A 12,240-nucleotide genomic window follows, 5' to 3' on the forward strand; every position below is an offset into this window, starting at 1 on the left:
TTACAAAATCCTGCTTTAAGTGGTTCAACAAGTCGTATGGTAAATGTAGAATCTTTGGGAATTTCTTTGAGATATTTTGCGACTTCAAAATGCCTTCTACCAACTAAAGACACTTTATTAATTCTTTCTATGTGATCCCCAACCTGTATTAAGAGAAAAAAAAAATAAAGTATTTGTTAAATGTATTCGCAAATTACTAAACTGTTAAAAATATCTTATTGACATGCAGAGTGCATCTTACGTCGCAGACTATTTTGCTACCAAACAGCTGGAGTACTTAATGCATGTGCATACACCCCGTGACCCCGTGATCAAAAAAATTCCTTATATCTCCTCTTACTTTTTACTCAATTGAGGTAAAGATTCGAAACTTGGAGAATGGTCTTGCGTCAAGGGGAGCTACTTTTTGTCTGTTGTTAAGTTACTAAATAACTAGACCAGAGACGAGACGGGAAGCTTTTTAAGTTAAACATTTTATTAGAGCAGAACCAACTTAGCACTACATTGCTACAAAGAGTATAGATAATGTAAGAGAGAGAGACTCACTCACTCAGGGAGAACAGAGTTAAACATTTTATTAGAGCAGAACCAACTTAGCACTACATTGCTACAAAGAGTATAGATAATGTAACAGAGAGAGACTCACTCACTCAGGGAGAACAGACTGACTTCGCGTACAGAGGGACAGTTCTTGTATTTGGATTACAGATTAAAATAACAACACGCTCCCTTAATCTAAATACTAAATAGAAATACATTGTGTGGTTACGGGAAAGAGGAAAATACAAAACTTGTTTTTTAAATCAGGTTGATAGCATTTCTACAAAATCTAAGTTTTTCGCCAGGTAATGGCTTAGTCAAAGCATCTGCTGGCATTTTGTCGGTCGACAAATACTTTACGACAATAGTACCCTTTTCAACGCATTCTCTAATATAATGGAAACGAACATCAATGTGCTTTGAACGATTATGGAGAACTGGATTTCTGGATAAATTATCAGCGACTTGACTGTCACTAAACAAAAGGGTCGTTGGTCTAACAACATTTAGGATTTCATTTAGTAGACCTCTCAAAAATACAGCTTTCTTGCTCGCTTCGCTTAGGGCAATATATTCAGACTCGGTTGAGCTTTGAGCAACACAAGATTGCTTCTTCGACATCCAGGAGATCGGACCACTTGACAGACAAAATACATAGCCAGAATATGATTTCCGATCAATTTTATTCTGAGCCGAATCGGCGTCAGCAAAACCTATGAGGTCCCTGTCGTCTTTTTTATAACATAAACTTAAGTTTTTAGTGCCTTTAAGGTACCGTAGCATTCGTTTGGCTGCTTGCCAATGCTCAGTTGTAAACTTAGTGTTAAATTGACTGAGGTAAGCCGTCGCATAATCAATATCAGGGCGACTGTTGACTGCCAAATACATTAAAGATCCAATTAATGATTGATAAGGGACATCAGGGGGACAGACTATCTCCTCACTTGCTTCAAACTGAAGATTGGCAATCATAGGGGTACTAGCAGGGTTACAATTTGTCATATTAAAACGGGTCAACAGATCTTCAATAAAAGCAATTTGATTTACTTTTATCATGTTGGCTGATTGATCAACATTTAAACCCAAGACTGCTCAGTGCAGTGCCTAAATCTTTTATGTCAAATTCGTTTTGCATCTCTTTTTTGAGATTGTTTACCGTGATTTCATCATTAGAAAAAATTAGGGAGTCATCGACATGTACAGCTACAATAGTATACTGATCTTTTGAAATTTTGAGGTACACACAAGGTTCATATTTAGACTTTGTAAAACCTAACTTTAACATAACTGAGTCGTACATTCCGTACCAGACACGTGACGCTTGCTTTAAAGCATACAAAGCTTTTGAGAGTAGGCAAACTTTGTCTTTGTCATTTTTATCTACAAAGCCTTGAGGCTGTTCCATGTAGATAGTTTCGGATAAGTCTCCGTTTAAAAAAGCATTGTTAACATCAACATGGTCAATCTTTAAACCCAATTTTGCAGACAAACTAAAGAGCAATCTGAGAGAAGATTTACTTATGACTGGAGAATATGTCTCATCATAGTCAACGCCAAACTCTTGTGTGAACCCTTTAGCGACTAACCTAGCCTTGAACTCAGGATCACCATTGACTGGATGTCATTTAATAACATTGACATATTTTGGTCTTTCGACGAGTCTCCATGTGTTGTTGTGGTGCAGAGCCTGCATTTCTCTCTCCATCGCTATTTGCCACTGTGCGCTGTCGTTGCTTTTAACTGCTTGGCTGTAGGTCACTGGAACAGATTCGACTTCATCACTGAGATACATCACGTAATCTGGAAACTCCTTTTTCTTCCTTTGCCTAATGGGGAAGCGACGTTCTTCGTCGGTGTTGTCATCATTCAAGCCCGTGTCGCTGTCCAGACAAATTCGCACTAAATCATTGGAACTTTTAATTTCAGATTCAGCATTTTCTGATTTCAGTTTCGCACTCTGTCCGTTTTCAATGAACACTACATCGCGTGACCGCACTATCTTCTTTGGATTTTCTGGGTCAATGAGACGATATCCTTTCGATTCTTCTGAATAACCGACAAAAATGTGGTTCTTACTCTTTGCATCCAGCTTCTTCCTCAATTCATCTGATACATGCGCATATGCTTCACAGCCAAAAATTCTTAGATGAGATAGATCCACTTTCTTTCCACTCCAAACTTCTTCAGGTGTCTTACCGACAACAGCCCTGTGGGGGGAACGATTTTTTAAGAAGACAGCTGTGTTGGCTGCTTCCGCCCAAAAGTCTTTTGGAAGTTTGGCATCTTCTAGCATGCAGCGAGTCTTCTCCATGATCCAACGATTCACCCTCTCGGCAACACCATTCTGTTGCGGTGATCTGGGGACAGATTTTTGATGCAAGATACCATTCTGCTGCAAAAACTTGGCCATGGCGTTGCTGATGTATTCCCCACCGTTGTCGGATCTAAGAATTTTTATTCTCTTATCTGTCTGGTTTTCGACAAAGGCCTTGAAGTTTATAAAATGGTCATAAACCCCATCATTGGTTCGCAGAAAATAGATGAAAACCTTTCTAGAGAAGTCATCAGTGAACGTGAGGATATAGTTCTTGCCACTGAAAGACTGCACACTCATGGGCCCACAAAGGTCGGTGTGAATGGTGCCCAACAGATCTTTCGCACGATTGCAGCATAAATTTGAACGGTTTGCGGGCATGCTTGCCCATAACACAAGGAATACACTTGTTGGAATTCTGAAGGTCATGCTTGTCAAAACTTATGCCGGTAGCCATACCTTTGTTCAAAAGATCCATGCCATACCTGGGTAAATGGCCGAGACGTCGGTGCCAGATATCAGGTGAAACACTCGAAGTAAGAGCATTGAGAGCTTGAGGCTCAACAACCTCCGTCACTGATTGCATCGCTGCACTGTCGCGCACTAAGTTTAAGCGATACAGGCCGTTGATGCAGTCTGCGGATGCAACTGGTTTCCCTGTATAGAGCGCACCTTCCCGAAAAATTTCACAGCCGCGAGTGCGGAAAATAACTGCGAAACCTTTATTTACCACGGCACTAACAGAGAGTAGATTCGTAGAAAGATTCGGCACATACAGGGTGTTTCAGACCACCCGTACCAGGCCTTTTTCTCGGTTGGTTTTGGTCGTACGAAGTCGGTGACCGCGGAGATGAATAGGGAATTGACCCCAAGGAATCCGAATTTCGTGATATCAAAACCCCCCCACCGCCCCTTGGGAGGTAAAGGGGGGGTCACGATGCTAAAAGTCACGGTTCCCGACCGAATGGCGGATAGATCGCATCAGAATTGAAAAGCACGGAAAATTTCACGTGGAGTTGACCCCTAAAAATCCAAAATCGGACCATCCAAGGCCCAAAAATGACCCCCTAAGGAGGGGGCCAGTGCCTCCCTCCATAATTTCTCTTTGGTCTCTAAATTGACGTAAATACGCCAGAAAAAGACGGTTTCCCATGTAATCGACCTCGAGAAATCCATATTTCATGGTCCCGAAGCTCCTCTAGCCCCCCTTGGGAGGTAAACGGGGGGGCCGAATTTCGAAAATCGAGGCTCCTTTCCGAATCGCAAATTGATTGCATCCAAATTGAGGAGCAGAATACATTTACATCTTAAGTGACTCCTAAGAGTTCTAATAGACCCCCTAAACGGCAGACAGTAACCCCCTGGGGAGGGGGGCTTCGCCCCCGCCAAAAATTTCTCAAGATTCCTCTTTGGTCCCAAAATTGACGTCGATACTCCAGAAAAAGACGGTCTCCCGTGTAATCGACCCCGAGGAGCTCAGGGAACATGAAATTTAGAGTCCTCGGGGTCGATTACATAGAAAACCGTCTTTTTTTGGAGAATCGACGTCAATTTTGCGACCAAAGAGGAATCTTGAGAAATTTTTGGCGGGGGCGAAGCCCCCATCCCCAGGGGGTTACTTTCTGCCGTTCAGGGGGTCTATTAGAACTCTTAGGAGTCACTTAAGATGTAAATGTATTCTGCTCCTCAATTTGGATGCAATCAATTTGCGATTCGGAAAGGAGCCCCGATTTTCAAAATTCGGCCCCCCCGTTTACCCCCCAAGGGGAGCTAGAGGAGCTTCGGGACCATGAAATTTGGATTTCTCGAGGTCGATTACCTGGGAAACCGTCTTTTTCTGGAGAATTCACGTCAATTTAGAGACCAAAGAGAAATTATGGAGGGAGGTACTGGCCCCCTCCTTAGTGGGTCATTTTTGGGCCTTGGATGGTCCGATTTTGGATTTTTAGGGGTCAATTCCACGTGAAATTTTCCGTGCTTTTCAATTCTGATGCGATCTATCCGCCATTCGGTCGGGAACCGTGACTTTTAGCATCGTGACCCCCCCCCCTTTACCCCCCAAGGGGGGTGGGGGGGTTTTGGGACCACGAAATTCGGATTCCTTGGGGTCAATTCCCTATTCATCTCCGCGGTCACCGACTTCGTACGACCAATACCAACCGAGAAAAAGGCCTGGTACGGGTGGTCTGAAACACCCTGTATGTTACATTTAAGATCGCTGTTAAAGGGCTGTCTTCAAAGGAAACTTGCACATTTCCGCAACCAGCAGTATGCATCTTTTCACCATTTGCTGCGGTGACTTCCATACTGGAATTGGAATCACAGTAATCATTCAACCATGACTTAGTATTTGTCATGTGCGCTGAAGCACCTGAGTCAACATACCAATCAGAGCTACTGTACTGGACACACAGACTGGTTAAAAGTGAGGTGTCATCCTTCGCTGTCTTCTGCTTCTGGTCAGTCGGGTCTGTAGTACTCTTCTTCTCGTTGGCCCAAGAGTTATTCTTCTTCTTTGGCTTGTTCCGACACTGAGACTTGAAATGTCCAAGCTGATTACAGTTGTAACACTTAACTGGTTTTCCTGTGGCTTTAGAAAGCCTTTTACCGCCTGAGCATAGGGCAGATTCTTCGCTAGCGGTGTGTCGGTCGATTTCATTGATGAGTTTCGTTTTGATGAAATCACTTGAAATCTCCGCAGATGAATTTTCAATTGCCATGACTAGAGGGTCATATTCTGCAGGTAATCCACTCAACATAATCACTCCAACAAATTCATCATCAATGGGTTGATTGATATCAGCTAATTTTTGAGTGGTTGACAGAATTTCATCTACATATTCTTCCATAGAGTTATGGTGTTCCCTTTTGATGGAAAACAACTTTCTAAGTAAGGACAATCTGCGAGACAGACCTGTGTCTTCATATGCTTTAATTAAAGCATCCCATGCTTCCTTAGCTGTTTCACACTTTCTGACATGCGAGAATACACAAGGTTTTACCGCGAGACAAATCTTAGCCAGAGCTTTCGCATCATTCTTGGCCCGTTTGCTTTCAGATGTCTTGTCATCTTCTGAGTAGCCAGTTACTGCTTCCCATAAGTCTTCATGAATCAGCAACATTTTCATGGTAAATTTCCAATTCGAGAAATTCTCTCTTCCGCTGAGTTTTTCAATTGAGATTGGCGTTGTTTTGGTGGCATCCATTTTGTGAAACTAGAGCCGCGCACACGCGATCACGTTAACGCACAAATAACCTTCGGAAAACGCGGAAAATACAATTCTTGAAAATTAAACGTGACTGGGCAGCATAACCTGTTGTTAAGTTACTAAATAACTAGACCAGAGACGAGACGGGAAGCTTTTTAAGTTAAACATTTTATCAGAGCAGAACTTAACAACATTGTCCCTCTAAAATGTTAGAGCGAGCTCCTCAAGAGGGCAATGGAACCCAACTTTTTTGTAACGGAAACCCCCCTTTGTGATACGTCGTTTGGAAGACCATAAACAACAAAAATTTATCGGGCAAAATCGAAGGCAATATCTTGAACCGTTCAAAATGGCGGCCCGTTAAAGTTCAAAATTGCTGCAAAGTGGCATCTTGGTTTTTCATCGATGAATTCGTCTTAAACTTGGGTTTGGGGGGGGGGGGACATTTTAAGATGAGAACAACGAATTCGTTGGTACATTTTTTAAAAACACCAAGTTTCATGCAAATCTCTTCGCAAGAAACCAACCTGCCGATTTTTCCTATTTAAACCGGCCGCCGTTTTGACAATTTCGTTTTTTTTTTTTTTTTTTTTTTTTTTTTTTTTTTTTTTTAAGCTACGTTCAATTTTTTTTGTTCTATCAAAATACCTCTATTTATTGATTTTCGCAAATCATCGACAAAAAACCGGTGCAAATTTTCAGCCATCTGGAACTTTAATCGGCTGCATTTCGTCGTTCCTCTGACGTAAGGACGTATCCCTATTTCCGCAAGAGCCTCGGAAAGCATAGAGTTATACGGAGAGCAAGGCTCCCGTAGAAATCGAGATACGCCCTTACGTCAGGGGAGCGACGATTTTTGGAGCAGAATAAGATAATGACATTGGACTAGAGCATTGACGTATAATACAATCTAGACCGCGCATTAGGAAAGAGCTTGATGCAAAAACGGCTTTTTTCGCCCCCCTCTGGAAGTTCTTCAGACTTGATTACTCATACTTGAGCGCTTCTTTTCCCAAATTTTCAGACCCCCAAAAAATTTTGGGGGGGAGCTAGGGGGGTGGAAGTCAAAACCTGTGAACCTCGATATCTCTTGAACGAAGAAAGATATCGAGGTCCGGTTTGGACGAAAAATCGTCTAAAATTGCATACTTTAAGATTCTAAAGGTCAAAATCCCAATGTCACATTTTTAAGTCAACATATGTGCTTTTTTCCAGTTTTTAGGTCTAGAAAATTTCTTTTGAACGAAAAATTTACAGAGATCTCAATTTCTTATTTGAACCAAAACCAGTTTTTTAAATTGTTCGTCTTTTTCCGCATCCAACGAGTGGTCCATTAAGCTGGGGAACCAAACGGTTCCGGAGTTATGATCGATTGAAGTTTCCGCTCAACGCGCGCCGACCGATTTTTGCGCGCAAAAAAGTCGGATTTGACTGTTATTAGATCAGATTGAATGTTCAAACTGAGAAAAATACTTTATCAGGGACTCTTGAGGGTCGCTGCGTTCAGAAATTACCGATACTTCCAAAAAATTCACGTTTTTAAAATTGCAGCTTCGGACAGGACCACTGAGCGGCCGGTCGGCGCTCAGTGGGCCTCTAAAATAGCGCTGCGGAGCTGTAATTTTAAAAACGTAAATTATTTGGAAGTATCGGTAATTTCTGAACTCAGCGACCCTCAAGAGTCCCTAATAAAGCATTTTGCTCAGTTTGAACATTCAATCTGATCTAATAACAGTCAAATCCGACTTTTTTGCGCGCAAAAATCGGTCGGCGCGCGTTGAGCGGAAACTTCAATCGATCATAACTCCGGAACCGTTTGGTTCCCCAGCTTAATGGACCACTCGTTGGATGCGGAAAAAGACGAACAATTTAAAAAACTGGTTTTGGTTCAAATAAAAAATTGAGATCTTTGTAAATTTTTCGTTCAAAAGAAATTTTCTAGACCTAAAAACTGGAAAAAAGCACATATGTTGACTTAAAAATGTGACATTGGGATTTTGACCTTTAGAATCTTAAAGTATGCAATTTTAGACGATTTTTCGTCCAAACCGGACCTCGATATCTTTCTTCGTTCAAGAGATATCGAGGTTCACAGGTTTTGACTTCCACCCCCCTAGCTCCCCCCCAAAATTTTTTGGGGGTCTGAAAATTTGGGAAAAGAAGCGCTCAAGTATCAGTAATCAATAGACAAAGTCTGAAGAACTTCCAGAGGGGGGGGGGGGCGAAAAAAGCCGTTTTTGCATCAAGCTCTTTCGGCGAGACTAGAGTCCCTTCAGGCGAGACGATAGGCAATTCAGCAATACCCAGTACGTGTACCGGCAATATGTACCGAGACAATGGAAATGCCAGTCTTATCAGTGCCGTTGCCTGATACGGGTACCTTTAGCTCGTATATCCGGCGGTATCAACTAGGCTGAAGGCGCGTCTTCACCCTGTTTTACCCCCCAAGCTGTCTTACCTTCCCCGCCTAAAGTCGGGCCTAGTGCGCGGTCTAGATTGTATTATATATGTCAATGGACGGGAGCGAGCAATTTTTTTTATGCTATTTCGAACGAAGTATCACAACAAGGGTCTTTCCATTGGAAAAAGAAGTTGAGATCCGTTGCCTCACAAGGGAGCCCCTTTGAATATTTTAGAAGGGGGAGGGGGGTCAAAAAGAAGCTTTCTTTGACCCAGGAACATTCCTCTAGTTTCAAATCTTTACCTGAATGGACCACTAGACAAAGTACGAATTTCAGCATTATGATGTTTCTTCACCAAAATTTCACGTAAAACACGATGCGCACTACGAAAATTACCGAAATCAACTCCCTCCGAAGATATTTAATGATTCTTGGCGCTTAAATTCAAACCACCCGCTCATGAAAACTCAATGCTCTACGTGATTCACATCGCGCGCTAAACGTTATCATGAACGTCTCTGCGATATAAAATCTGGCAACCTCAATCTTGACGCTTTGGTTCAGCTATAGCAAATTACTTACAGTTTGAAAAATACATGGTGGGCAATGAACATTGCTCGATTGAGAAGCTTGCTGAAACCGTTGTATAGTGCGTGATTTGGCTCACGTAGAGCTTTGAGTTTCTTGTGAGCGGACAGTTTAAATTCCTGGTAACCAATGTGAAATAAAAATTTTAAGATCTCCGTTAGGAGTTGATTTCAGTAATTTTCGTTGCGCGACTCGTGTTTTACGTGAAATTCTGGTTAAGAAACATGTATCAGATTGCTGAAATTCGTACCTTGTCTAGTGGTCCATTACGTAAAAAGTTAGAGGGGTTAGAGGGTATTGTTTGCCGCAAGCCAGTAGTTTAAGTCAAGTTATTCTAAGGTGAAGTATACGGCCGATTTCTCACGTATGATTTAATAGGCTCGTTGCGCGATTTTTTTTTTTTTTTTTTTTTTTTTTTTTTTTTTTTTTTTTTTTTTTTTTTTTTTAAAAAATTAATATTGCTTCAATCGGAAGAACTAAGGCTTCTGATTTCACAGGGCTTTTCGCGGAGTTTTTTGGCGACCGGAAACCCCCACAAAATCATCTTGGCTTGGAGACGCCTCAAAATTCGGATTTTCGAAACGGTCACCTTTAGGTACATGGAAACGGATCTGGTACACGCGCTACGTTCAAAAGGAGCTTTTTTTGGCTTACCAAACGTTTCGGGGAGCGGACCCTAACTTTTTTTTTTTTCAAATGGGAACCCCAATCTTGTGATACACCATTCGAAAGGAGTTTAAAAGAGAAAATTCTCGGCGCAAATCGATTGTCAATATCTCAAGTTTTGACAAAATGGCGGGTTACCCCAAATTTCGGGTCCCCCTCATAACTTTTAAACAATAAATGCTAGGGCTTCGGAAATTGGGGAATATTTCAAGGTCAAAGGGAACTACTTTCTGGGGTACCGAAAATTTCGTGAGGCGGCCCTTCTAAGGGGAAGGGGGCGGACCCCAACTTTTTTTCTTCAAATGGGAACCCCTACTTAGCGATACATAATTCGAAAGACCCTTAAAAAAGAAACCATTTTGCAAAAACAGATCGTCGGTATCTCGATTTTTTACAAAATGGCGGAAAATGCTTTTTCGGCTATTCACCGACGGATATGCATGGAACTTGTTCTCCAGGGGTTTTCTCGCTCGAGAAAAACGAATCCGATCTCGGATTTGCAAATATCAAGCTTCAAACGAATCCGTCAGTAACTAGCCAAAAAGCATTACCTAGTAACTGGCGCATCGTCCGCCATTTTGTAAAAAACGGAGCTATCAACAATCGATTTTCGCCAAATGGTTTTTTTTTTCAAAGGTCTTTCGAAATATGTATCGCTAAGTAGGGGTTCTTATTGGAAAAGAAAAGAAAAGTTGGGGTCCGCCTACCTCGCGAGGGCCGCCCCCCGAATTTTTGGAACCCCAAAAAGTAGTTCCCTTTGACCTGGAAACATTCCCTAAAGTTCAAATCTCTAGCATTTGTTCTTCAAAGGTTATGAAGGGAGCCCGGCCTTTGGGGTAATCCGCCATTTTGTTACAAATTGAGATACTCGCAATCGGTTTGCGCCGAAAATGTTCTTTTTTTTAACTCCTTTTAGATGGTGTATCTCAAGATAGGGGTTCCCATTTGAAAAAAGAAAGTTAGGATCCGCCCCCCCCCCCCCCCAGAGGGCCCGCCCACCGAAATTTTGGGTACGCCAATAGTAGCTCCTTTTGGACAAAGAACATTCCCCGAATTTCGAAACTGTAGCATTTTTGGTTTAGAAGTTATAAGGGAAGTCCCGGACTTTTGGATAACCCTATATATGATTTGTTCGGATTTCGCTCTTCAGGCAAACTCTCTTTTCATCACTTACAATGTATTTTCCCATAAGGAATTGACAGCCGCTATTTAAATGCGAACATCGAGTCAATCGATGTTTTTTTGATCAAAATGGAATTCAGAAATGGATTCCTTGGACGTTTGAATGGTTTAATAATTTTAATGGAAACCCTTCATTAGATAAACAAGAACCGATCACGGGATAAACCCTATTTTTAATGAAAATTGTAGTCGATGAGCTTATGTTTACATTTTTCATAGTGATAACAGAAATTTAGGTTAGCACAATATTTAATTTGCAATAGCCATTTACATGAGTTTTTACTTTTTTGTCACCATTCCCTGGTAAAAATGGCAAGTGCTCAGATCAGTAGCACTTGCTTTTGGAACAGACCTAAACACTGATGTCAGTGCTGCCGGGCGCCGATCTGCTAAGTCAGTGTTAGGTTTGTTCCTGTAATGATGTATAGGTAACACACGGGTTCTCGGAACAAACATACTTTATTGATCACGAGTAGTCAAGATCGTCTTACAAGCTCACAACGTCAGGCCATATGTGTCCTGCATGACCCCCGCCTACTCGTCCACACCCCGTTGCCATGTCGTGCAAGTATATCACACCTTCCTCTTTAGGGGGTGACGTAATCTGACAAATATTTTGGGGGCTTTGGGTTTCGTTGAGGTCGTGATCGTGGGGGTTGATTGGAAGCAGCCTCCGAGTCATCCTCCAGAATTGACTTCCCTTCAATTTCTTTCGATCTGCTTACCCAATAAGGCCTCTTAGGGAGGGGAGGGGAAGAGGAGGGGAAGAGGAGGGGAGTTTTCTGCGTTCTTGAGGGATGGGTTTGAGGAGAAGCGTATTTCTAACTTTTTGTCTCCCTTTTTCATCTTGGATTACGAATGAACGGGTATTGCTTGTCGGACTGACAATTTTGGATGGCTTCCATTGAGTTCCCTCAGATAAATTTTCTTTAAAAAGTATTGATTGCGAAGGGTAGAAAGTGTGATTTGAGTCTTTTGCATGCTCATCATAATATTATTTGGCATTTTCAGCCTTGTGGGCTAGGGTAATGGGATGGTTTGGAATAAGTGAGGGTTCTAGAAGGTCATCTTTTATCGAAAGAGAAGTTCTGCAGAGGCGACTGAACAAAAGCTGAGCTGGAGAATGGGGTGTTCCTGAGACGGGCGTATTTCAGTATTCTAGAAGCATTAGGTTGATGTCTGAGTTTGTGTCATCACATTTTTTGAGCAGACTTTTGCAGATTTCTACAGCTTCTTCGCGGCTACTCCGTTGTTTGATGGTAATGAGAAGAGGAATATACAGGCTCTAATCCCCAAGATTTGGCAAAAAGTTTGAATTCTAGGGAGTTATAGGGATATT

General features: G+C 41.9%; 1 protein-coding gene across 25 annotated transcripts in view; it reads right to left on the reverse strand.

Annotated features, from left to right (window-relative positions):
• Positions 1-12,240, reverse strand: part of kermit (PDZ domain-containing protein GIPC-like protein kermit) — a 167,266-nt gene that overhangs the window by 63,729 nt on the left and 91,297 nt on the right. For all 25 annotated transcript variants that reach the window (XR_011899289.1, XR_011899290.1, XM_072297113.1 and 22 more), the window contains exon 5: positions 5-143. Coding sequence is in view for 23 of the 25 variants with exons in the window: in XM_072297113.1 (XP_072153214.1) it covers positions 5-143 (139 nt within the window). In the remaining 2 variants the exon portion in view is untranslated. The remainder of the gene's footprint in view (positions 1-4; positions 144-12,240) is intronic.

The sequence above is a fragment of the Bemisia tabaci genome, chromosome 2 (genome assembly GCF_918797505.1).
Source record: "Bemisia tabaci chromosome 2, PGI_BMITA_v3".
NCBI lineage: Eukaryota > Metazoa > Arthropoda > Insecta > Hemiptera > Aleyrodidae > Bemisia > Bemisia tabaci.